The following is a 22,214-nucleotide window of genomic DNA, read 5'->3' on the forward strand; positions in this document are numbered from 1 at the left end:
ATATTTAATGGATTCCAGTAGCTTTCCACATCAGGAATTTCTCTTCTAACTAAATGAAATGTCCTTTAAATGGGTTTAATCCTAAATATTTGTTTCTCAGGTGTGTTTGCTGAATATGTGTGTGTGTGTGTGTGTGTGTGTGTGTTACAGTATCTATGTGCAAATGTGTGTGTGCTTGTGTGTCCCCTCCTGCTGCTCTGTCCAGCTTCTAGTTGATTGATGATCTTCACTCCCAAGGGGTCAGCAGGGTCGTGACCTCCCACTTTTGACCCCCCTGCTGAGAGGTTCGTGCACACGCTTTTGCACACAAACCCCCACACACACACATGAACAGAGAGAAACAGATGGCCTTGGGACAACTGCCGCTCCCTCACCTTTCTCTCTCTAATACACAGAATATCTTACAAACCGCAACTACGTCACATCCACACACAGACTGTAGCACCATATGATCATTAAAAATGTTGTTTTAAAAAAAGCAAAAGAAAAGATAATTCTGAGTAAATTGTTCCATATTACCATGATTACTGTATTTAATCTGAAACTGTAGATCCAGAAATAAGTTTTTCACCTATATGGTAATATCATACCCTAGAGACAAGACATGGTAATGACAGGAGATCAAAACTGAAAAACTAAGCACACACATTAAACTGTAAAAAATGTTTCTCCTCTGAAAAAGGTTAGAGTTGGAAGGTGACATCAACTTTTTGTTGGTTTTATCATTAAAAATGTGAATAGCAAAGTAAATAAACTGATACCAACCAAGACAAAACCCCCAAAACAGTTGGATAGAAAGTCCAAACCAAAGACAGTGAGGGTAAAAGAAGCATCTGTTAAAGTCAGAAACCTTTCAAACTCAAAAAACCTCATAGACACACATCAGTGGCGTTGCTCAGAGACTGTTGAAGATGGAGCATGAAGAGCTGGAGAACCAGAGAAAATGGAGGAGGCAGATGAAGCAGAGCAGGCCAGGCCAGATTATAAACTATTTCTTATCAGTTTAAGGAGAAAGCGATAAGAGCTGATCAGATTTTACATGTGATCTGATCAGAGTCAGGCTGCTGGTTTCTCCATCTTCTCCAGCGCTGCCGTCCTCAGCCAGCTCCCAACATGTTTTTCAATGTCCTGAAAAAAATTAGTTAACAGTGTGATTAATTTCTCCACAATCTTATTGATTTTTAGGATGCAACAGCAAAGTCACGATGCTGATATGTGGAGTTTATATGCTGGGGAATATTACAGAGTTTAAACTATTCACAATTCTTTATTGGTCAGATGTTGCTGTAAGTATTATGAATATTACAATTAACATAATGAATGTTATATTATAATGTGGAATCAATAGGTTTACATTTTTAAGTGTATCTTGATTTAATACTCTATTATGCACATTGAAATGGTAATTCATAATTTTCGGTCCACCCTTATTACATTTTTTAATGCAATAATCGAGCAGTGGTTGGACCAATGGTGTAAAAACAAACACTAATGTTTTGTGCTACAGCCTTTGTTCAAATACATTTAGGAAGCTTTTTTTTTACATAAATGTACAACGATTCTGAAGTCAAATGAAGTTGAACAAGAGAAGCTAGTTCAAGACTCCTTTTAGCTTTGGCATAACTTCAAAATGCATTTTTGCACATAGTGGGAGTAGTGGATGAAGTTCCCCATCCACTGTGATACAACGAAGGTATGTTTTCAAATCCACTTTATGAATGGTAAAACAGACACAGATCAGAGATGTACACGCTGGATTTGGTCAGTGTGATGTGCAGAAACAAACTTTAGTGAGGTCTACAAACCTGTCTTGCTTTCTTCAGTGAGCGGCGGTCTGCAACTCTTCCACTCGACATATCAGCACAGTGTGCAGTGTCTGCAATGAAAACTGTCTCAGCTTCATCCCCCTCTTCAGTCCTGCTCTGAATCACTGACAGCTCCTTCCATGGGTCAATTCCTCCTATGGATGATAATTACATATACTTACAATAGTTTTGCATCTTTGTTTTATCTCACTCTCTAACTCTGTAATAGATTTAGATTTTTTCTGAGAATAAAGAATGATCTGGGTACTTAGTTTGGGCCACTTACTGTGATTTTAGCAATTTTTGTCACTAAAATCACAGCAACAGTGAAGACAACGGTGAAGAAAGTCTTACCGTTGACATAAAGGACCCTGTGCGTATGTGGGTTGTCTCCTCCATAGTAACTGTTTGTGAAGGCAGTGCGAGCAGGAAGGGAATGCTGGGAAATACCAAACACTGTAGCACAGAGTTTAGTCTGAGTCTGCAGGGTTAACATCCCAGAGAATGGACAAGTGGTGTCCTCACAGGTCTGGTCTACAGACAAACAAATTAAAAGGTGATTCAGCACACAGAAAGCGTGATGTTGACCATACATGCAGCATTATGTGTGAGTGTGTGTTGTACAGAAGCCAAACTCAGTGCATGTCTGGTAGGTCCACTGTCTCACAGCTCTTTTGCTGGCATGGAGAGACGTGTCCATTAGATCCTTCAGTGTTTTTTCATGAGAGATGTCTAGACATGCTTCCTCAGAAGTGGAGCGGTAAATCTGCACAGATTTAAAAATAACTATCTATTTACCAAAAAATAAAAAATAAAATAAAAACCAACATAACAGCAGCTTTCCATTTGAACTCTGGGCTCAAAGCTGTTCTCCTGTGAGGAACTCATGAAAATGGCTCTGTGCTGCCATCTAGTGGCAATTTTAGTGTATGAAAATGGAAAAGACAGATTTGGAGGAACTGCCATACCTCTGAGAGTTTAACTAGGCGGTTGTAGGCCTCCATATCGCCCTTATACAGCTCACTTGTGTTAGTCATCACACCACAGAGCTCAATGATTGACAGGAGCACACCCTCTTCATTATACTGCACTGTTCCCATCACAATATCTGCCAGGTTTTGCATCAGTTCAATCTAAAGTAAATAGACAGAGAATTATGTTTCCATTAACGAGAATATAAGAAATGTGAAAAACATGAAAAAAGTGTAAGTAGAATCCATCATCAGTATACTGAATAAATATAATAAATAGTAGATATTTAGTGCTAAAAGTAGACATGGTTCAAATATTAAGCTAATAGAAGGTTAATGTTGAAATTGATAAAATAGCTAAATAGTAATGAAAAAGGTTATTGGTTCAAAGCAGTTGGCTAATTGTTGCAAATTTATACGCCAGCCTACATAATGAAAATATTTTCATTATGTAAATATTTAGCTTAGCTAATGTTAGGCTAATTTGCGAAATCATGTTAGGTGATTTGTAAAAGTTATGTAAAATTAAAGTGACCAGTGAAAAATTTAGAGTTTAATCATAGTTTAATGATTAAAGTCCCCTTCCTGATGACTTATCCATTTGACTTAAAATTCTATCATTTTAAGTTTGTGCCTTGGAAAAAAAAAAACATCTTATAGCTTCATGATACTGCATGGGACATGATTTTCTAAGTTCTTCTTCATTCAATGAGTGAGGATCTATGAATATTCTAATTGTTTCTAGCAGGGCTCTAAACTAAAACACCTGCCACCCCTCTAAGTGAAGGGTAATATTCACTTTGGTGGGTATAAATGAAAACTTACTGGTCAGATTGTTAGGAGATGAAACTCATGAACAAGGATCATTCATCCATTGGCTGCATGCTTACTTTATCTGGCGTAGTGATGTTCATGTGCTACTGCCTAAAAAAGTGTAACTGAATGAAGAGGAAATCTAAACAAAGGAAGTGATGCATAATAAGAAAAGAAGAAAAAAAAGTGGCAGTTGGATGGTGTAAAGAATTAGAGTAAAACTAGTTGGGGGAGATTGTCGATGACAAAAGAGGAAGTAAAAGCCACTGGGATCTTGTATGCAGATGGTTTGTACCCAAAACTGGAGTTTCCATGCAAATGCAAACACTAAACTAAGAGAAGTGAGAATATTCAGAGTGGCACAGGTTCTGATGAGAGCGATGAAGACATTTGATTATGTGTCAGTTGAATGAGGGGTTAGGATGACTGGATGGTCCATTTAGTTGTGATGAGGGTATTTTCCTAAGCTTTCCTAAGGCATAAAACCCCAAAGTTGTCACCTCATCATCAAGATTTTTGGGACTCTGACAGCAGTTGAAGTCTGTAGCCACCTGGCTGGAATTCCCTCCCATCAGTGCTGCTTCCACAGCAACAAATGCTTCCTGGACTTTGGCCAGACACTGTAGGAAGAGGGAAAAACTGAATTTAACACAAAAAGTTGCTTCTCATACGAACCACAGACATGTGGCAGTCTTCACACCTTTTCTGAGCCACCAACTGCTTTGTTCATCAAACTCAAGCCGACAACCTGCAGCAAAAGGAATTGGAGATGTGTGAGTGAGAAGGAAACTAAGACTAATAAAGCATGATTTGAGACACTGAAGTGATGCTTTGGTACTGCTTTCTAGGAATTTGGTTTTCAAAATTTATGAGCATGGATAATTTACATTGTTGTATGCAGAAAAGTCAAGCTGTGCCTTGACAGGAGCAGAGGAGGCCACAGCTCCATACACCAGACTGGGAAACTGCAGATGAAGGCAAAGCAATGGAGACAGGAAAAAAATGCATTAATATACAGCCTGCTGCATTTGTATGATATTTGTATATGATGTTTCTCACCAGGAAAACACACGAAAAAAAAAATTGTTTAGAAGACAGGTCAGGTGATCATTTAAAAATGTTATCATCAGACAGTGCCACCAGAAGCTGAAGCTTAAGAACTTAATGCTTTGCAAGATTCATATGAGTATTGTCCTGCACCTTTCCTCTAAACCAGGCAGATAGAGCTCCAGAGTATGATCCTCCAAAGCTGATCCAGGTGTTTCTGTGGCTCAGATTGAAACTTTGGCTTATGTAATGGTGGAATACTGCCAAGTCTGCAAGTCTGGACAAAAGAGAATGAAATACAAATGTGCATTACACATAAATCTGTGGATACATGTCATAAAGACAAATAATGGCTGTGAGAGAAAGGCAGATGCATGCTTTGGAAAGACAGGTACAAACACACACAAGCTGTCCAACATTTGCCCTCACAGAAAGGAAATTAATGAGAGAGGATGGAAGAGAGACAGCATGAGATACAGATTTGCATGTTAAATAAGGTTGACTCCTGTCCAGATTAAAGGAGAATGCCCTTAATTTTGGCTGACTGTCCTGGAAAATGTATTCTGTTTTCCTAGGACAACATTTTTATCTGATTTATTTTTAAAAATAGCTTTAAAGTTTCTTATTTGCATTTGTTCTAAGACCTCTGTGTGATTGACTGGAAGGCATACTTCATGTGCAGCATCTTAGTACTCAAATACTCAAACATCATTACAAATTTGATATAAGAAAATATAATTATGAGAAATTAACACAAAGAAAACTAAAAAGCATGATATGCGTTGAAGAAGATGAAAGAAATGAGAGGAAAGGCACATACTTGCATCCAAAACTACAAACACATACCCACAAAAATAACTTCATACACATGAAGACAGAAGAGGGATTCCCAAATTTATGGGAAGTCTTCACAAGCAGCTGCAAAGATAGATTCTAACAATACTAACGCCTGCTGGCTGCTCAGGGCTGCCAGGTTGTCCAATTTTAGGCCATCAGGGTTTATGCTGTCGCCATAGAAACGATGCTCCACAGCAAGAAGTAAAGCCCCGTGTTTTTTAGCCATGTCAACATGATGACCTGGGAAAATATGTTCAAAATTGTGTAACAAGAACACATTGAATGCAACATGTAAACAGACTGAAATGGAAGGTTATTTTTTAAAGCAGTTGGAAAATGATTAAATTGAAAGAAAATTAAATGAAAAAAAAAATCCCTGAGGGGAAATTAAAGCTTTACCTTGCAGTCTTTACACTCTGTAAAGGATTGCTAATATTACACTTAAATTTTACTGTCCCACTGTGACCGTTTTGGTTTTAAGTTTCTGGTTTGTTGGAGTAACCTCAAACAAAACTTTGGAAATCCTCATGGTTGTGATTCAGATTAACCTTTTTTATTACAACATGCAAAACATCCGGCTACAGTCTGAAACCATACTTTTCTCATGCTGTGGGGCTTCTGTTCAAAGCTGATTTATGTGTTTGAAAATTTCTGTATAATGCTGTTAAATTAAGAAAACAAGCATTTATAATAAAGGATCTATAAGTAAAGATTTAGGAATGAGAATACTCTTGTGGACAGATGAAGGCTTTTACATAATGCTGCATCTCAAAGTACCTGCCAGAACATCAAACTCAAAGATGGGTCCTTCGCCACCAATAAAGAGAAACACTGGACCATCAGGGTGCTGCCAGTAAGCCTCATTCACAAAGAACTTCTGTAACACAGGCAGACAGATTTACATAAAAGTAACTTCAAAAAGAAAAAAAGAAATATTCACTGAGGTTCCCTCAAATCAGAAGACTACATCTCTTTGCAGTTATTCTGTAATTAAGCTGCAGTAGACTTCAGAGTCAAATGCAGCTAATTAAGCTGCACATTGAGATTCATGTTGTCAGGGAAACAATGTCATCCTGTCTCTGTTCAGTGGAACTAATAAGGTGAAAATGTTTATCCTGTCCAGATTTTTGTGCCAATTCGATGCTGCAGAGCTGCAGGACCTGAGTTTAACTCTGCAAAGAGAATGGTTTTGATGCAGCCTACTTGTTTAGGATTGAAAGAAATTTGTTGTCATCAGTTTTATTGCAATCAATACAATTTAATGAAAGAAGGTATGACAGCTTCTTATTTGATGCTTTACATATAGCATGATCGTCTCACATTTATGCTGCAAGGTGCAGTATTAACACATTTTCATCGTAGCTGTGGAGAAGCAAATGTTTATTTATCAAAATATGTCACAAAAGCCAGTTTTCCTGGGGTGTGCATACTTTTTAATATCATTGTGTACAACACTGATACTTTTTTTTTTCTACCTGAGGAAAGGTGCTGACATCCTGTCGGTTAAAGTGGTCCAGTGGCTGGTGAATCCAGGCCTCCTTCACATGTTGGAGGGGCTGATAACTGCTGGCCATTAGCGTCATGAGAAGCTGCTTGTTTTTCTGCAGCTGCAGGTCACGCACACGCTCCTTGATTGTCCTCAGAATCCGTCCTGCCAATGAAAAAGAAATAAAGTCAAACTCTTTCCATAAAATATATGATCTCTTTCAGGAGCCATCTGACAAAAGACTCATTGTTAACACCAGCATCTCTTTTGTTATCTCCTATAGCTTCACAATGACAACTGCAAAGAAAGATAGACTTGCAAACAATATAATGTGGTACCAGGCTTAGGTCCACAAGGACTTTCCACCACTTTTAAGACAGAAAGTGGTCTCCATTTTTCTAAAATGTGATTAAATCCTGTAATGAATGGTGACCTGTTAATTTTTAAAATCATAAATCCCATCAAGTCAGCACATCCTTACTTACAGGACACATTGAATTCATTAGTATTTATTGTTTCACAGTCATTAACTTACCAGAATCAACTTGGTTTAGAAGAAGCAGAGAAAGGAGGCAGCAGACTGGTGAGATAATTATCTTCAACCTCATCATGAATCTTTTAAATAAACTTGATGAGTATCTGTAGTTGTTGAGAGACCTTTGTTACTCTGCAGCTTCCATATATAGCCCCTGCAAGTGGGTGCGCTAGCCATGCACACCTTGAAAGCACATGCACTGTTATCTGATCAAGAAAGCTGCATGAGATTGTTTGAGTGAAAGAGAAAGTGCATAAACTGCTCAGCAGAATACAGCATCAGCTTGGTGAAGTCATTAGATAGGTTTGCTTTGTAAAGTCTTTTTTGGAGTGGTTGACTTACTTGACCAGTGTAAGCTTCTTTCACTTCTCAAGCTGTATACAAGCACAGTTGCTCACTTTGTGGCGAGTGTGTGGTTTATTTGATATAGTTCATTTAAACTAAGCATATACAACTGCTGAAGTGCTTCAGGGATGCACACATATGTTGCCATCAGCCAGAATATAGCATACTGACTCCAACTGGCCTAATGGCATATAGGGTAACATCAACTAAAGGCAGTGTCCAATATTTACTGATTCGTCTGGTTGACTTTGCCCTTAAAATAGTTGTTTGAATTACATTTAATTCCAATAGGCACAAAATAAATAAATAAAATTTAAAAAATTGCCAAGACATTGGCTTCTATAGCAGGTTGAAAAAAGCCTGTTTAAACACATTACTTTTGATAGAAAAACAGTAGATAGGTTTGAGCTTGCACATTTGGAGATTTATAAGAGGAGGAATTTTCAGTGCTCTTGTAGATTTCAAAGGGAGCCAATAAAGAGAAGTTAAAACTTGGAAAAATAGTTCTTTTCAGAGATTATATGACAGCATTAAAGGTGCAGCACGTAACAAAATCAAAGGTCAATGACAGAAAAATTTAAATATCATTAAAAACTGTATTTCTATTTGTATATAATTACTTTAATGAAATAACTGTTATTTTTTTTTGTTCTCTTAGAATGAATGATTTTATATTTATTTACTGTGGATCTACATACACATACAGTACTGCAGCCTTTCTCAAACTGGGGGTCCCAAGATAATTTCAGGGGGTTGTTATATTATTGTAAAAAAATATAAATTTATCAAATAAATTTATTATTTTATTGGGGTTGTCAAAATGAATGCAAAGACATTAATCTGTGGAATTAATGTGTTATTTTTTTATCACATTAATGCATAAACAACAAAGTTATTACTCACAGTAGAAATGTAAATATGAATTTAGCATGGTCTTGGTGAGAGAAGTTGATTTTTGGCATACAGGCACTTTGTCACAGCTGTTAATAAAATCCACCAAAATCCATGTCATCCTCCTTATTTATTACATTTCAGACAGTTTTCAAGCTTTCCATTTAGATGAAGGCTGCTTGATGACTCATTTGATAGACCACACAATTATGTGTGATACATTAAATGAGGGGATATGACAAATTAAGCTAATGTCATGTAAAACTTTTGTGTAGGTTGAACAGAGTTCTGTCTTTCTTTTTCACTTCCCTGAATGGCTTTCGGTGTTTAAGGGGGTTACCCAAGTCATCACCCATTATATTATGCACAGTGTGTTTTACTGAGAAGTTTTCTAAAGACTGTCATGGAAATACTTTGAAATTTGGCTTGATGACTGTGTGTAGCACCACCACCAAACCTTCTGGAGCTGGATTTATCCCCTAAATCTTATATTCCTTTTATGACTATTTCATGAAAAGCATAGAGACTGTTTTCCGCTGTTTATTCTTTTGTCCAGCTTTCCTAGAAAAAGATCTGAGAAATCTGTGTCTCTGGGCATGTCTCAGTGGATTAGATATTCACGCCATTGAAAGTATGTTGGACAAAGCAGCTAATTAGAGCAGAATCTAAAGAGCTGATGGTTTACATGAAGCTATTTTTGTTGTTATTTCAGATCAGTAGAAAACTGTTCACATAGAAATATGATCTTTTGGATCTTTCTACAACTGCTTTATAGCATGTCAGTCACAGCAGAGGAAAAGTTGTGACATAGTTTTTTTGTTTCTCCAGCAGTTACAACTCTTACAGTCATCACCACTTAAAAAGAAAACATGAGCAGAGCTATGACTGATATTTTCTCTTAATTTAAAGCAGAATAATACAGAAAGTTTTAGTTTTATATATTATCAAATCAACTTGGCAAGAAAATGTTCTTTTACACAGGATGAGTAAAACTTCCTTTGCAGCTTTCTTGACGTGTTTTGAAGCAGACAGTTGTGAATACTTGCACTTTTGTGGCTTTTGTTGGCACAAAATTCTGACGTGAGTGATAATCTAACTGTAAATGCGGTGGCAGCATAAGCAGATAACTCATGTGATGATTTTTATCAATGCAAATTTTTTGAAAAAGCACATTTGGATAACATACTCATAACTGTGATAATCTTCGTCACATAGTTTCCTGGTAGTGAGCAGTAATGAAACCTTCAAGTGTAGCCTCAGTTTCAGACCACTCTCAGTTTCTTTATTTTTTTCCCCAGTAGACTTGGAACAATATGGCTGAGATAATTTTCCATTCAAATGTCATGTTCAGGTGTGAACTTTAATATTTTAAGAAAAGACTTCCAAAAGTCCAGAAGTCATTTCAGATTAATGTGTACAGTCACAAATAAGTCACCGCAAGGCAGTTTTACTGACAGAGTCCAACTCTGTACAACTTGTTGTGGTCCCATTATAATCCAGTTTTAAAAAATAAATCTATATAACGACTAATGATTCACATTAGTCAAATTTGTAACAAATGAGTTCATATAAACCAGTTCATGAAAATAATTCTACTCTTTAATTCAGTTCGGCCTCCTGAACATGTACAGCTGCAGTACTGATGTTTTGGCAGATTTGCACAGTAAATTAGCTTCTGTCTTGCATCCTGTCTCTTCTCTGAGCTCTGTCCAGCCAGTAAAAGTCAGTCCGATGTTGAGTTCGCTTCCTTTCTTTCCCTCACTTCCTCCAATAATGTAATTTTAGGTTTCTATGCTGAATCTGTCATCATGTGCTTTCAAAATGCCCAGTGTGTTTTTATCCAGTTCCAGGCGTGTGACACTGTCACATGACACTCTGAGATGGAAAAAAACAAAAAACAAAAAAAACAAACAAACAAAAACAGTGAGGTGTGATTTCTGAGCCTTGGGATGGGCAATGTGTACTCCAAGAACGTGTATAAGTATATGTGTATAATGAGTCAAAGTACAGTGTTTTAAGGTCAGAAATCTATGTAATATTGCTTTAATAAATAACTAAATAAATGTAGAATTATCATTTTATAAAATAAGCTGTGTAAAAAGACAGTCAAAGGATTAAATCATATGATGAAGATAAGTAACTGCGGGCTTCAAACTGCCTTCATGCTCATTTTAGGGCAGCAGATTACATACACTACCGTTCAAAAGTTTGGGGTCACTTCCCTATTGAATCCCATGGCAAAGTGACCCCAAACTTTTGAACAGTAGTGTATATATTGTTAAAAACATATTTGAAAAGTTACACTGGCAAATCATTTAGTAAATGGCACATCCAACACACTGACTGGGCAGTATTGTAATGGTACAGAGACTAGATTTTAAAGACTATGGTGTAAAAAATAATATGTCCAATAAAATCAGGTGTTAATTATTTCTAAACTATTTTCTTGATCTTAGATAATATATCATTGTTCTGAAATAAGATAGTCTTTACAAAATGTTCTTTAACAGAAAAAAAAAGTAAAGTGAGCTGTTGATTCACATGAGACCACAACTGTCGCCTGTTCACTTTAACTTCCTGTTACTTTGTACCAACACTTCAGTTCACATAGACAGGAGCAGAAGAAGGAACTACTGAGTCGTGGACTGAGCTACATTCAGTAACAGATACGGAAATATTATTCTTCCCTTCGGTGGACAAACCATCAATAACAATATGACAGAGCTGGTTTATGCTGGGTATTTTGGCTGCATCCTGGTGTTGGGTCTTTCTCTCAATGTTGTGTCGCTGTGGATCCTGCTTCGTCGACACAGCCTCAGATCATCCAATGCCGTCTTCATGGTGAACCTGGCTATCTCAGACCTGCTGCTGGTCATCACCTTGCCGTTTAGGGTCTACCTTTATGCTACAAACAGATGGCCTCTGGGAAAAAACGTGTGTGTCTTCTTTACAATTCTCTTTCGCAACAACTTTCGCAGCAGCTCCATCTTCATCACCTTCATCAGCGTGGACCGACTGCTGGCTGTGGTTTATCCTCTGAGGTCGCGACACCTTCGAACCATATCAAATGCCTGGAAAGGTGTTGTGTTCACTTGGCTATTTCTGGTGGTGTTGAGTATCCAGGAGTCTTTGGAATTTCATAAAAAACTTCAAAATACAAACCAGACTGATACTAATAACACTTGTTTTGAATCTGCTGTGAAGGCAGGTCCAAAACACCCATTAGTTTACTTTCGAGCTGTGTTAGAGCTGGTAATGTTGGCAGTCAACATTGTATGCACTGTTTTGGTATCTTGGACTCTGCGCGGACATCTCAGTGACTCTGCAAGGATCAACAACAGGATGAATGTGATGGTGATTTTTGTCCTGAACTTGGTGATGTTCATCGTATGTTTCCTTCCTTTGTCACTGGGTGTAATTATAGTTAAAAACAGTTCTGATCTCAGGCCTTTGATATGTATTGCATGTGTGAACTGCTGTCTGGATCCATTGTTGTATTACTTTTCTCTTGATGCCTTCTGGAAGAAAAAAGAAGAGGTGGATGTGTCAAGAGAACCAAGGACAAGGGAAACACATTTGTGAGGTCTTACCTTGTTTTACATTTGGACTTCAGTGTTTGTATTGTACCAAGTTTTTTTGGCTTTTTGTTTGTTTTGTTTGTTTTGTTTTCTTGTTTTTTGTTGTTTTTTGTTTTGTTTTGTTTTTTTAATCCCTCTTTCTTTTTAAAAGAAACAAAGAGTAACTGTTTTTCAGTCAAATGTTTTGGAGCTTAGATGTAGACAGAGAAAATGTGCTTATAGGTTGCTATTCAAGGCTGGCTTTGGAGAAAAGACTATTTCTTTTAAGTTAGCACTACTGCCATTTAGACATGTCTCTTGCCTAGTAGCTGCTGGGATAGTCTCAAGCACCCCCACAGCCCTGCACTGGATTAAATGGAAAGAGGCAACAGATAAATGAATGGCACTACAATATATTGGGAGTTATGCTACTTAATCGTATTGAAAAGAGTCATTGTCATTCTCATGGTAGCATTAAATTAAGCAGTAAAGTCTGCAGCACACATAAAAAGTGCAGAAAAAAACATTTGATTTTAACTGTAGAGACAACCATTGAGTTAAAGCACTGCAAATATGTGGATTCTACAGGGAATTTGTGATTTTCTACTTGCCGAATGCTCATCGTACTGTACTATGAATACAGAGCTACAGCCAGAAAAGCCCAGCATGAGGGTAAGCAGGTAATCTGGCTCTGTTTAAGGGTAAAGATAAACAATTTAATTGGCTGTGGAGGGCTGCATTGGGACTAGGATCCTATTGGACCTGATGCAAATCCAAAATCTGATTGGAATTGTGGCTTCATGCTAATATTTCAGACTTAATTAAGTTAATGCTCATATCTCAGTCTTTCATTGTTTCCTTACTGCTATTACTATTTGGTTTTTATAAATAACATATTAACATGTTCAGTTTTCAGATCTCTCCATGAGATTTGTAATTATTCTGTGACATGATTCTTTTAAAACCAAAACTGATATTTTTTTTACACTCAGATATTTGGATGGATTGAAGAAATAAAATGTAATGATTATTGGTTTTTCATGTCGTAGTCTATTTTCTGAGCTGTTTTCTTTTCTTTCTGTTTTTTTTTTTTTTTTTTTTTTTAGTCAGCTAAAAAGAGTTGGAGTTTCATGTTCGGTGATAGGAGTGACATTAATCTCCTTGTTGAAGTATTGGACAGGAAAAATGAATCCCTTAAGCATGTTAAACACCAACTGTATAGAAAATGTTTCACATAGTATTCGTTCATTTTAATCTATTTTTTTTTTTAAAGATTTCAGTATGTTTTGTTTGTTTATTTTTTCTTTTTAATTAACATAATGTTTGACTCGTGTGTTTTGTATGTTATAAATCCTCTGTGTGACTCAGGATGTGTCCTCTTTTATGAGCGTCTTAGGCTAGGTTCACACTGCAGGGCATAATGCTCAAATCCGATTTTTTTTTTTTTTTTTTTTTTTTTTTTTTGTGAAATCCGATTTCAGACACAACGACGTGACAGTGAGCGTGCGTGACGTCTTCGAGTTTGCAGTAACAACAGAGCGTATGTTGCCATTTTAAAGTTATTGTCCTACATTTTCAATGGCTTCGTTTTAGGGAGGAGATTACAAAAGAGGAGAGCCAGATTTTTGGCCGTGGTATTTTGTGGAGCAGTGGCAGCAACGTCTGTACAGAGAAACGTGGGTACGGAGTCGCATCCAGGTGTGGTGGAGAGTGATGCGAGCTCCTTAGAGTTTATAAACAATGTCGTGTATGACATGGGATTAATGCGACCTGGCCGTTCAGACTAAAGTCGCATGTCAGAAGATCAGATACGTATCGGATTTAGGACCACATATCCAAGTGGCCTGGGTCGCATTTGAAAAAATCGGATCTGTGTCGTTCAGACTGTTATTAAAAGATCAAATACAGGTCGCATAGGGGCAAAAAAATCGGATTTGGGTCCCTTCAGCTTGCAGTGTGAACCTAGCCTTAGTTTTGAAGCCACCAGCTCGAGTCCTAAGTCCCCACCAGATGGAGAGGCATCAGTGTAAGCCTTTAACAGACTGTAAGGATAGATTACCTCATCAGCAGATTTAAAATTACCCAAAGCTAATTGCTGCAGGATTGGCAAAACTTCCTGGGCAAAAATGTTTTTCTTTTCCACAAACTTGCCTTATAATGCAGCATGTGCAGATGTAACATTCGGCATGCTTTTTATCAGTGTCCCTAAGCGAGGAAACCCACAAAATAAGAATCAATGTGTGAAGCAAAAGCTGCAAGGATGATGACATCAGATAATGTGTTGAAGCTACACTTGATGAAATGAAAAACCAACATGCAGCTTTCCACTGCACAACACTGAGTCAAAATAGGGACAAGTGTTCTGTTACAGAAAAATAAAACAACTTATTTCAGTTTGCTACTTAAAAAGTAACTACGAGGAAAAACAGCTGTGTATCCAAAATCAGCAGCTTTTAAATGATGTGCTTCCACACAAATTAGCGTGTTTAATAAAAAAGCTCTAAAGTCAACTTAGGACTTGTGAACACAACTGAACCCTTTATTGGAACTCATCATGTGAGGAAATCATCGTTGAAGATTGTGACTGAGCTTCAAGTTAGGATTCCTTTTTCATAGTCATCAAGAATTAGAATATAAACACTTTATATTCATGAACAACTACTGTTAAACAAAGGCCTGTAGAGACTAACCTCACACAATAAAGCATGTCATTATGAATTTCACACGACCAAAGCCAAAATGCAGAAGCAGTTTAAGGAAGAGCTTTCTGCTTTCACTAAAATTAAGATCATGATCATCAACGGCCAGGTTATCCGCAGTTGCTGCTTCCCAAACAGTCTGAGTCATTTCCAAATACCCATCTTTCTATAGTGAGAAAAATTATTTACAAGTGGAAAACATTCAAGACATTTGCAAATCTTATCAGAAGTGGAAGTTGAACCAGAACAGAAAGTTCACAAGGTCAGATTGTGCAATGAACCCTACATCTCAGAGACTACAGCTTTCAATTAGCATGAACAGTACAAGACAGAAAGAAAAAACAAGGTAATGTCTTGATGAAAATCTATTAATTTTTTTTCTTTTTTAATTAGTAAATTATCTCTTAAAACACAGACAGAAAAGTTTAAACCAAAGCATAAAAGCTTATCATTTTAAGTCTGTTTTTACATTACTCTAAAGCTGGGACTGATTCCACATCATTGTCATGGTCGTATTAAACTAGAGGCAGAATGAGGTTTTTGAAGTTGATCTGTTGCTAATATGCCTCTAAGCTGCTGGGGAGATGGTCACATCAGTCAGTATATAACCTTGGCTATTTTTCCAGTTAAAACAACACATATATATATATATATATATATATATATATATATATATATATTCAATCACCCTCTAGTGTGATAGTGTATATAGCTATATATAATTATATACACACTTCACACTAGAGGGTGAATGACTTTATATACACACATAGACACATATTCTCTCTCATGCCACTTCTGACAGCTTCAACCTTCATTTAGAAACAAACATCATATAAACAGGAGTAAATGTCCTGCAGGGCTCTAGCACTGTTTCCCAGTTCTTTAGTTTATCCCGATCAGCTGTTGAAAGGCTGCTGGTAGAATTATCAGGAAATCTCTGCTGGAAGATATCCAGCACGGACTGTCTTAATGGAGGAGGAAGGCTCTCTGAATCACCTGTTTGCTGCAGAGCAGTTGGTATTTGAGGCACGAACTATGGTGGCAACTCCGCTTACATCCCTAGTAGATAAAAATGACTTTAGTCTTGTCCAGAAGACCATCTTTCAGAGCTTTAAAGCTAAACTTTTTGTATCTATTATATCTGTGGAAATAAAGCACCAACAGGTTCTTGATTCATTTTAACTTTATTCACAGACAGATTTCATTGGCAGACAAAATATACATATCCAAGTTGGTCTCATTCAGCAAACATGTAAGATAATATGCTCCCTTTAACATGTATTGACTTTAGTCCAGTCTCTGACTCTGGACTAAGGCTTTAAACGTTTTTAGAAAACACTAAGAGTGATGCTTCTCTCTCTTAGAGAAACACATGCAAAGAAAAAATAAATTGTATGCAGTGTTAGACAAATGCTAAATGAAAGCAAGAGAAAAGTAGCTTCACATGGCTCAATAATGGATTATTGTTTAAATTAATGCAAGCCAAGGCCCAAAATGCCTCGTTTAACTTCTACTTTGTGATGGTGCTTTTTAACTAAATGAAATGCAGAAACAGAAGGCAGGAAGCAAAATGGCAGGCAAGAGAAGATGCAAGCCAGCCAACTAGTCAAGAGCAGTTACATGTTCAGTATGTTTACATTGCACAGAACATAAAAAAAAACTGAACTGAAATCTCTGGATTATGTTCGGTCAGATAAACAAGACCTCTTGCTTTGCACAGATGACTGTTTGTACAACTAAGAAACACAATGTAACCTCCAGGGCCACGGGAAAAAAACAAAGCACAGTCACCTTGACAACACAGAGACAGTAACCATCATACAAATCCCCGAAGAGGAAGAGGAGAGGTCTTGAAATGATCCTTTATTACTGGCTTAAAGAACTGCTACATGGAAAATCCTGTGACAGGACAACTTAGTATTGCATCACCCTGCAGGGTAAATACCAACTGTAGAACATTAGAGAGAGAAAAAAAAGGAGAACTTCACAAGCAGGTACTGAAATTTTTTTTTTTATAAATAACAAAAACCACAAGTAAAGTGCAACTCAGACATGATCAGATCCACAGGAGGGTGCTACAGTGGCTGGGGTAGTGACTGGAGATGTGCCTTTAGGTTGGCGTGATCGCAAGGGCGCGTTTACGCTTCGTCGCAGATAACCGTCTCCACCACAAATGTATTCTCAAAGTGGCGGATGTGGTGGCAGTCCTTCGCCTCTCGCTTGTTGATGCCTGTGAGGGGAACGGTGGAGAAGGGGAGGTAGAGGGGGAGGAGGGGAATCAGCCATGTTACTTTGTTTCCCAGGCTTCAGATCTGATCAGATTAAACTAAACTTACGCCGGCGAGTGACGCGGCGGTTCAGGCGGTACGTGTCCTTCCCGTTGCACAGGCGGTAGATGAAAGGACCCAGCTGACGCATGTTGTGCACTTTGCCAGTCACCACCATCTCTTCATGGATGATGTAAGTCTGAGGCAGGTATGTTCCCTTCTGGATAAGACAGAAAAACAAGCTAAATAGGACATGTTTGACAGCAGGATTATAAAAGAGCTGGAAGCTTATCCTGGTTACCATTAGGCTACATCATAGGGATTCTTAAATAAACTGTACTCATGAAGACACTGTCATTTAAGACTATAGTGACTTTACCTTAACGTTGATAAGAAGTTCCCAGAGGTTGCGTGGAGGCATGACAATGGTGGTGTTGAGCTCAATAACGTAGCATTTGTCCAGAGCAATGTCATGGTAAGCAGTTAGTCCCTGGAAAAGAATATGGGAGGAAATTTTTTTACTCGATTTTTTTAACTCGATTTTGTACTTCCGTTGGCAGTTCTCTGGATCAAAACGTTATCAGTGCAACTTTCTTTATAGCATGTCTAGAAAACAGTAAATAGCTTCAGTGATCCATTAAAATATCTTCAAACATAAATGGAAAGACAGCTTATAAAGCAAAAACAGTCTGTACAATTATAACAAGCCTGGAAGTTAATTTATGTAAAGACCACGTTTAAGAGGATTCAAGCTGTGCTGAGAAATAGACAAGCTTTGGTGTAGGTTTAAGTACTCTTCAGGAATAGTTCTCTAGACTTCTTGATGGACTTTACGAAGCTCTTCTATGGACATTAGCTTTGTTTTGCTCCATTTATATGTCAAGATTATTCCAGACTGTTTCAATAATGTTGAGGTTTGGACTCTGGGGAGGATTTATCCCTCCATCAGGCCAACTTTCAGTCCAGTTCTTATGTTATTTGGCATGTGTCAACACTATCTCCCTTTCTTTAGAATGATTTACTTATGGTCATACTTCCACAGAACCCTTTTCTGGTGAGGCAGAGAGGTCAAAAGAAAGATTACTCCAGTTAAAAAAGACACACTGCCCACCATGCCTGTTTTTTGGGGGCATTTTTCTTAGAAACAACTTAATAAAATCAGTGCAAATTATGTGTCTTTGCAAGAGGCAGCTGATGCCACCTAAAGGTAAAGTCTAGAAACTGTCAAGTTTTCTAAACTGATTCATACCTCGAGTTAGGTGCCTTGTGCTTAAATGAGTCACAGGTTAGTGTTGAGGGGCTTAAACAACAAGAACCGAACTAAAAAAATGAGAGAAAAAGCAACTATAATGTGTGATTTACTTCAGAAAGCCTGGGGAACTATTGCTCAACATAACTTCTTAGAAGCAAGATACAAAGAAACAAGGAGTGTTTCAAAACTCTTGCCAAGTGCTGAATTTCAGATATAAACTTAGTTTTCACTGAGGTTTTGAATAGATAAGCATGTCCAAAATACAAGAAAAACTACCTTTTTTGTCCATCAGGTCAAAATATAAATTTATCTGATATTTTGCATGATGGTATTACTGGAATATCCCAATTTAATAAATGTTAAGCAATTAAACCAAGTCAGTATAACAGGATGAGTAACAGTAGCATTCATGTTAAAAGCATTTTAACATTATGTGTCTAAAAGAAAGCTGTAAATGTAATGCCTGTGTTTTATTTTCACCCTGTGGAAGTCATGGATAATATCAGCCGGGTCGCTGCCTCCAAAGTGAGGCACGGGCACAGTGATCTTCTCATAGTTATCGGCCAGGTAGATGCCAACATTTTCCTCCAGTTCCTGGCGCCCACGCAGCGGGGCATACACAGAGTCTTCATAAAGCACCCTGCAGTGGAACAGATTCTCCTCTGGGATCTGTGCGCACACAAATAAGCATTTAGACTGAAACAGCAGCTCCACAGTATTTAAATTCAAGAAAGAAGAAGAAAAGAAGGGATGCTTTTCTTCAGTATGAATTACATTATAAAATAAAAGTTGAGCTCTTACGTGAGGTATGAAGTAGTAGCGGTAGACATAGATAGAGGCCAAGACCAAACCAGCCATGAAGACCACCAGCCCAAATGTCAGACAGCACAGGCCATTAAGGGGAGACGTCTTGGGTCGCAGTGGCAGAACAAGCTCCTCCTCATCCTTGAAAACACACAATACATGTATAAATAATCAAAAAGTAGAACATTTCCCAGCAGAATCCATCCAGCTTACTCATCTTCACCATGACAGACTGCTGAAAAAAGGGAAAAAAATCTGAATTAGACGAGAACTGAAACAGAATCTCACATAAAAAGGAAATATATTTTCGGCTGGCAAGAAGAATGAACACTGGAGAGCCTGGTAATGAAAACCCAGCAGAGACTGTGAGTAATCTTTCCTCTCGCCTACCAGTCTCGCAGCCCATCTGCCGGTGCCACGCACCCAACCTGTGTGGGCAGAGTGGCACTACACGCAGATAGTAGCTGCTCAGTGCGCGCCTCCATTTACAACATTAATGACTAACAGAAAAGTTTTCTCTGTGCTTTCTGTGGATCTGCTGCTGAGTGATCACGGCAGGTGAATTTATTCTGTGAAAAGCCAGCTCTTGAGAAACAACAAAAGGCAGCTATTCTTAGCTGGTGCTATGAGGGAAGAAAGAACAAGCGTTTTCTTCTTGAAGCACAGGTTGTATCATGCTGTTCTTTGTGGAAGCATTTGGAAACAGAGGGTGCATAAGGACAAGGAGGCGACAGTGCATGTGTGAACACACACTACTGCAAGTTCTTTGTGTTCTTTCATCCCACTGAGAGAGATAGAAGCTCTTTCACACCAGCTGACAGCATGTCACACCACGAAGCACTGTTCAAAACAGTGCCTCTTCAGTGACAATGCAAATGCCATCATGCACTTCTGCAACATCCACTTTCTGTGCATGCCTCAACTCTTGTCTCCTGCATATTCCATTGTGGCTCATCATTTTCAGAGCCCTGCCATGTATCATTAATAAAGCCAATGCAAGGATGCTGCAACAGCAAAGTTGCGGATTCCACTGCTCTGGCTGCTTTTGAGCTGGTACACATAATCTTGCATGCGCTGCAAGCCACGGCAGCCATCTGCCATTTTGTCAGCCAAAGCAAAGCCTTTTCTCGGATTCTACCTTTTTCCCCTCGTTTTTTTTTCTTTTTAGGATGGTGGTTGCTCGTTTAAATAAGCACTTACAGGAGAGGGAAATCGACAGAGGTCATATTTGTGTAGAGTAATGCAATACCAGGCGGTTAAATAGATTTCTCTTGGCAAAAATAAATAAATAAATAAATAAAACACCGCGCAACCCAAACAAACAAAGAGCGTGCATCTGCACATTCTAATAACTTGCATTAATCTGCAAAAGGGAAGGATCGCGCAAACCAAAACAGCGGAAATTTTGCGTTAAGCCAATGGAGGTATATGTTGTCTAAAGAAAGAAAGAATAAATAAATAATATTCAGTCCTATTCATGACCGTGCAGGTGCACACAGGCTGCCTGGGACCTCACCTTACATAAGCATTACGAACAACGGTGACAAGCGTTGATAATAGACTAAAATTAAGCGAAAGACGACGCTGTCACTCACCATCGGATGAGGAATGAGAATTTCGGTCTTGTCGCCATCATTCTCCTTCTCCACTTTCTGTCCCGCGACAGACTGGAAGCTTATCTTCACCATGTCTCCGGTGTCCTGTCGCAGGTATCTTCTTCACGTCTTCGTTTCTGGAGAACGGTAGCTGACGACCTGTCAAACAACTAGCATAAACTCGACGACGGGCCGCCCTCTTTTCTGTTCCCACCCCTGAGCTGCTCGTCTGTTTTTGTCTGTATCAACCGGAAGTGGTTTTTCCCCCCTCTCTCTAACTCTAAAGGACCAGTCCGCAACTTTTCATTGTCGTATTAAACTATTTTCAGGAATCATTGGTTGGTTATTTTAATAACAAGGTTTTCCCTACTGTTCCGGAACCATTTAAACACATCCTGATTTATGGTATAGTCTAATTTTATATACGTGAAATACTGATATGTGGGTTGCAAAAGCCTATTAAGACATCTGCAGCTCCACTCAGCTTTAAAGGGGTAGTGCTCCCAAAAGGGTGTTTTTTGAGCTGTAAACAACACAGTTACTTAATTGTGGTAAAAATCACATATACTGTTGATAAAATTAGTATTTTTTTTTTTTTGTTTTTTTTTGTATTTTTAAAAACAGGATTTTGTGGGTAAAAAATGGCTCATAACGCCCTCTACAAGGTAAAACCAGGTTATGTTTTTCGTGACACAGAGAGATCATGTGAAAATTTTATAAACCCTGCAGCCCCCTCCCCCCAGATGCAGACAGAAGGCTCTTGGCCTTGCAGGCATAGAAAACCACGCCCACTATTGCATATGAAGGGGTGTGAACTTATCTGGTGTAGATTTGCTAGTTTCTAACTTCTGTTATTTCACAGAGTTTCTGATGAAATATTCCTGCAATGGGATGAATTTGTGCTTTTGAGGGATGTTAAAGCTGGGGCGCCAAAAAGGGGCATGGGGGGGTTAAAGGAGAAGGATTCTAGGGCCCCATGATTGACAGGGGCCCAGAAGGGCCCTCGATGCAACATTATCTAATACTCAATGATAAACTTACAATCACTCAAAAAAATTTGTTACAATACATTGGTATCACTAAGTTTCTTTGTATGACTGTATATAAAAGATGGATGGAGCCTCCATGACATCACCTGTAGGCTTCTGAAGAGCAAAAATGAAGCTTGTTGGGCGTTCCCACCGTCGCCATCTTGGCAGCGTCACGTGTGTCGTTAATCTCGGAAAATCCAAAAATGGGCAAAGAGGTGGAGCTGAGAGGGGGACTGTGAAGGTGGGGGTAGATGATTGACAACCATCAAACTCCAA

At 38.3% G+C, this 22,214-nt stretch overlaps 3 protein-coding genes and 1 long non-coding RNA gene across 5 annotated transcripts; 2 read left to right on the plus strand and 2 right to left on the minus strand.

The window, feature by feature from the left end:
- Positions 1–558: 558 nt before the first annotated feature.
- Positions 559–7,591, minus strand: LOC121646354 (thymus-specific serine protease). 2 transcript variants are annotated; one of them, XM_041995282.1, is made up of 13 exons: positions 7,495–7,591; positions 6,949–7,124; positions 6,251–6,347; positions 5,584–5,713; positions 4,790–4,913; positions 4,477–4,554; positions 4,290–4,337; positions 4,090–4,209; positions 2,774–2,938; positions 2,430–2,571; positions 2,160–2,339; positions 1,806–1,960; positions 559–1,128 (listed from the first exon to the last, which is right to left on the minus strand). In XM_041995282.1, the coding sequence occupies exons 1-13, from the start codon at positions 7,568–7,570 to the stop codon at positions 1,057–1,059; spliced, it is 1,563 nt and encodes a 520-aa protein (XP_041851216.1). In that variant the 5' UTR covers positions 7,571–7,591; the 3' UTR covers positions 559–1,056. The 2 variants fall into 2 exon arrangements, with proteins under 2 accessions (XP_041851216.1, XP_041851215.1); XM_041995281.1 differs by having other exon boundaries at positions 6,251–6,350.
- On the plus strand, positions 4,413–18,397 carry LOC121646357. Its single transcript, XR_006011608.1, has 3 exons — positions 4,413–4,423; positions 9,756–9,761; positions 18,316–18,397. It is a non-coding gene; the product is annotated as an uncharacterized LOC121646357 (long non-coding RNA).
- Positions 11,333–13,608, plus strand: LOC121646355 (lysophosphatidic acid receptor 4-like). The gene has a single exon (XM_041995283.1). It carries the CDS (start codon positions 11,446–11,448, stop codon positions 12,310–12,312), a length of 867 nt encoding a protein of 288 aa, XP_041851217.1. The 5' UTR covers positions 11,333–11,445; the 3' UTR covers positions 12,313–13,608.
- On the minus strand, positions 16,163–21,144 carry itm2ca (integral membrane protein 2Ca). The gene is made up of 6 exons (XM_041995284.1): positions 20,908–21,144; positions 19,310–19,453; positions 18,989–19,177; positions 17,636–17,746; positions 17,326–17,476; positions 16,163–17,219 (listed from the first exon to the last, which is right to left on the minus strand). Exons 1-6 carry the CDS (start codon positions 20,998–21,000, stop codon positions 17,128–17,130), a joined length of 780 nt encoding a protein of 259 aa, XP_041851218.1. The 5' UTR covers positions 21,001–21,144; the 3' UTR covers positions 16,163–17,127.
- Between the last annotated feature and the right edge of the window lie 1,070 nt (positions 21,145–22,214).

The sequence above is a fragment of the Melanotaenia boesemani genome, chromosome 9 (genome assembly GCF_017639745.1).
Source record: "Melanotaenia boesemani isolate fMelBoe1 chromosome 9, fMelBoe1.pri, whole genome shotgun sequence".
Classification (NCBI taxonomy): domain Eukaryota; kingdom Metazoa; phylum Chordata; class Actinopteri; order Atheriniformes; family Melanotaeniidae; genus Melanotaenia; species Melanotaenia boesemani.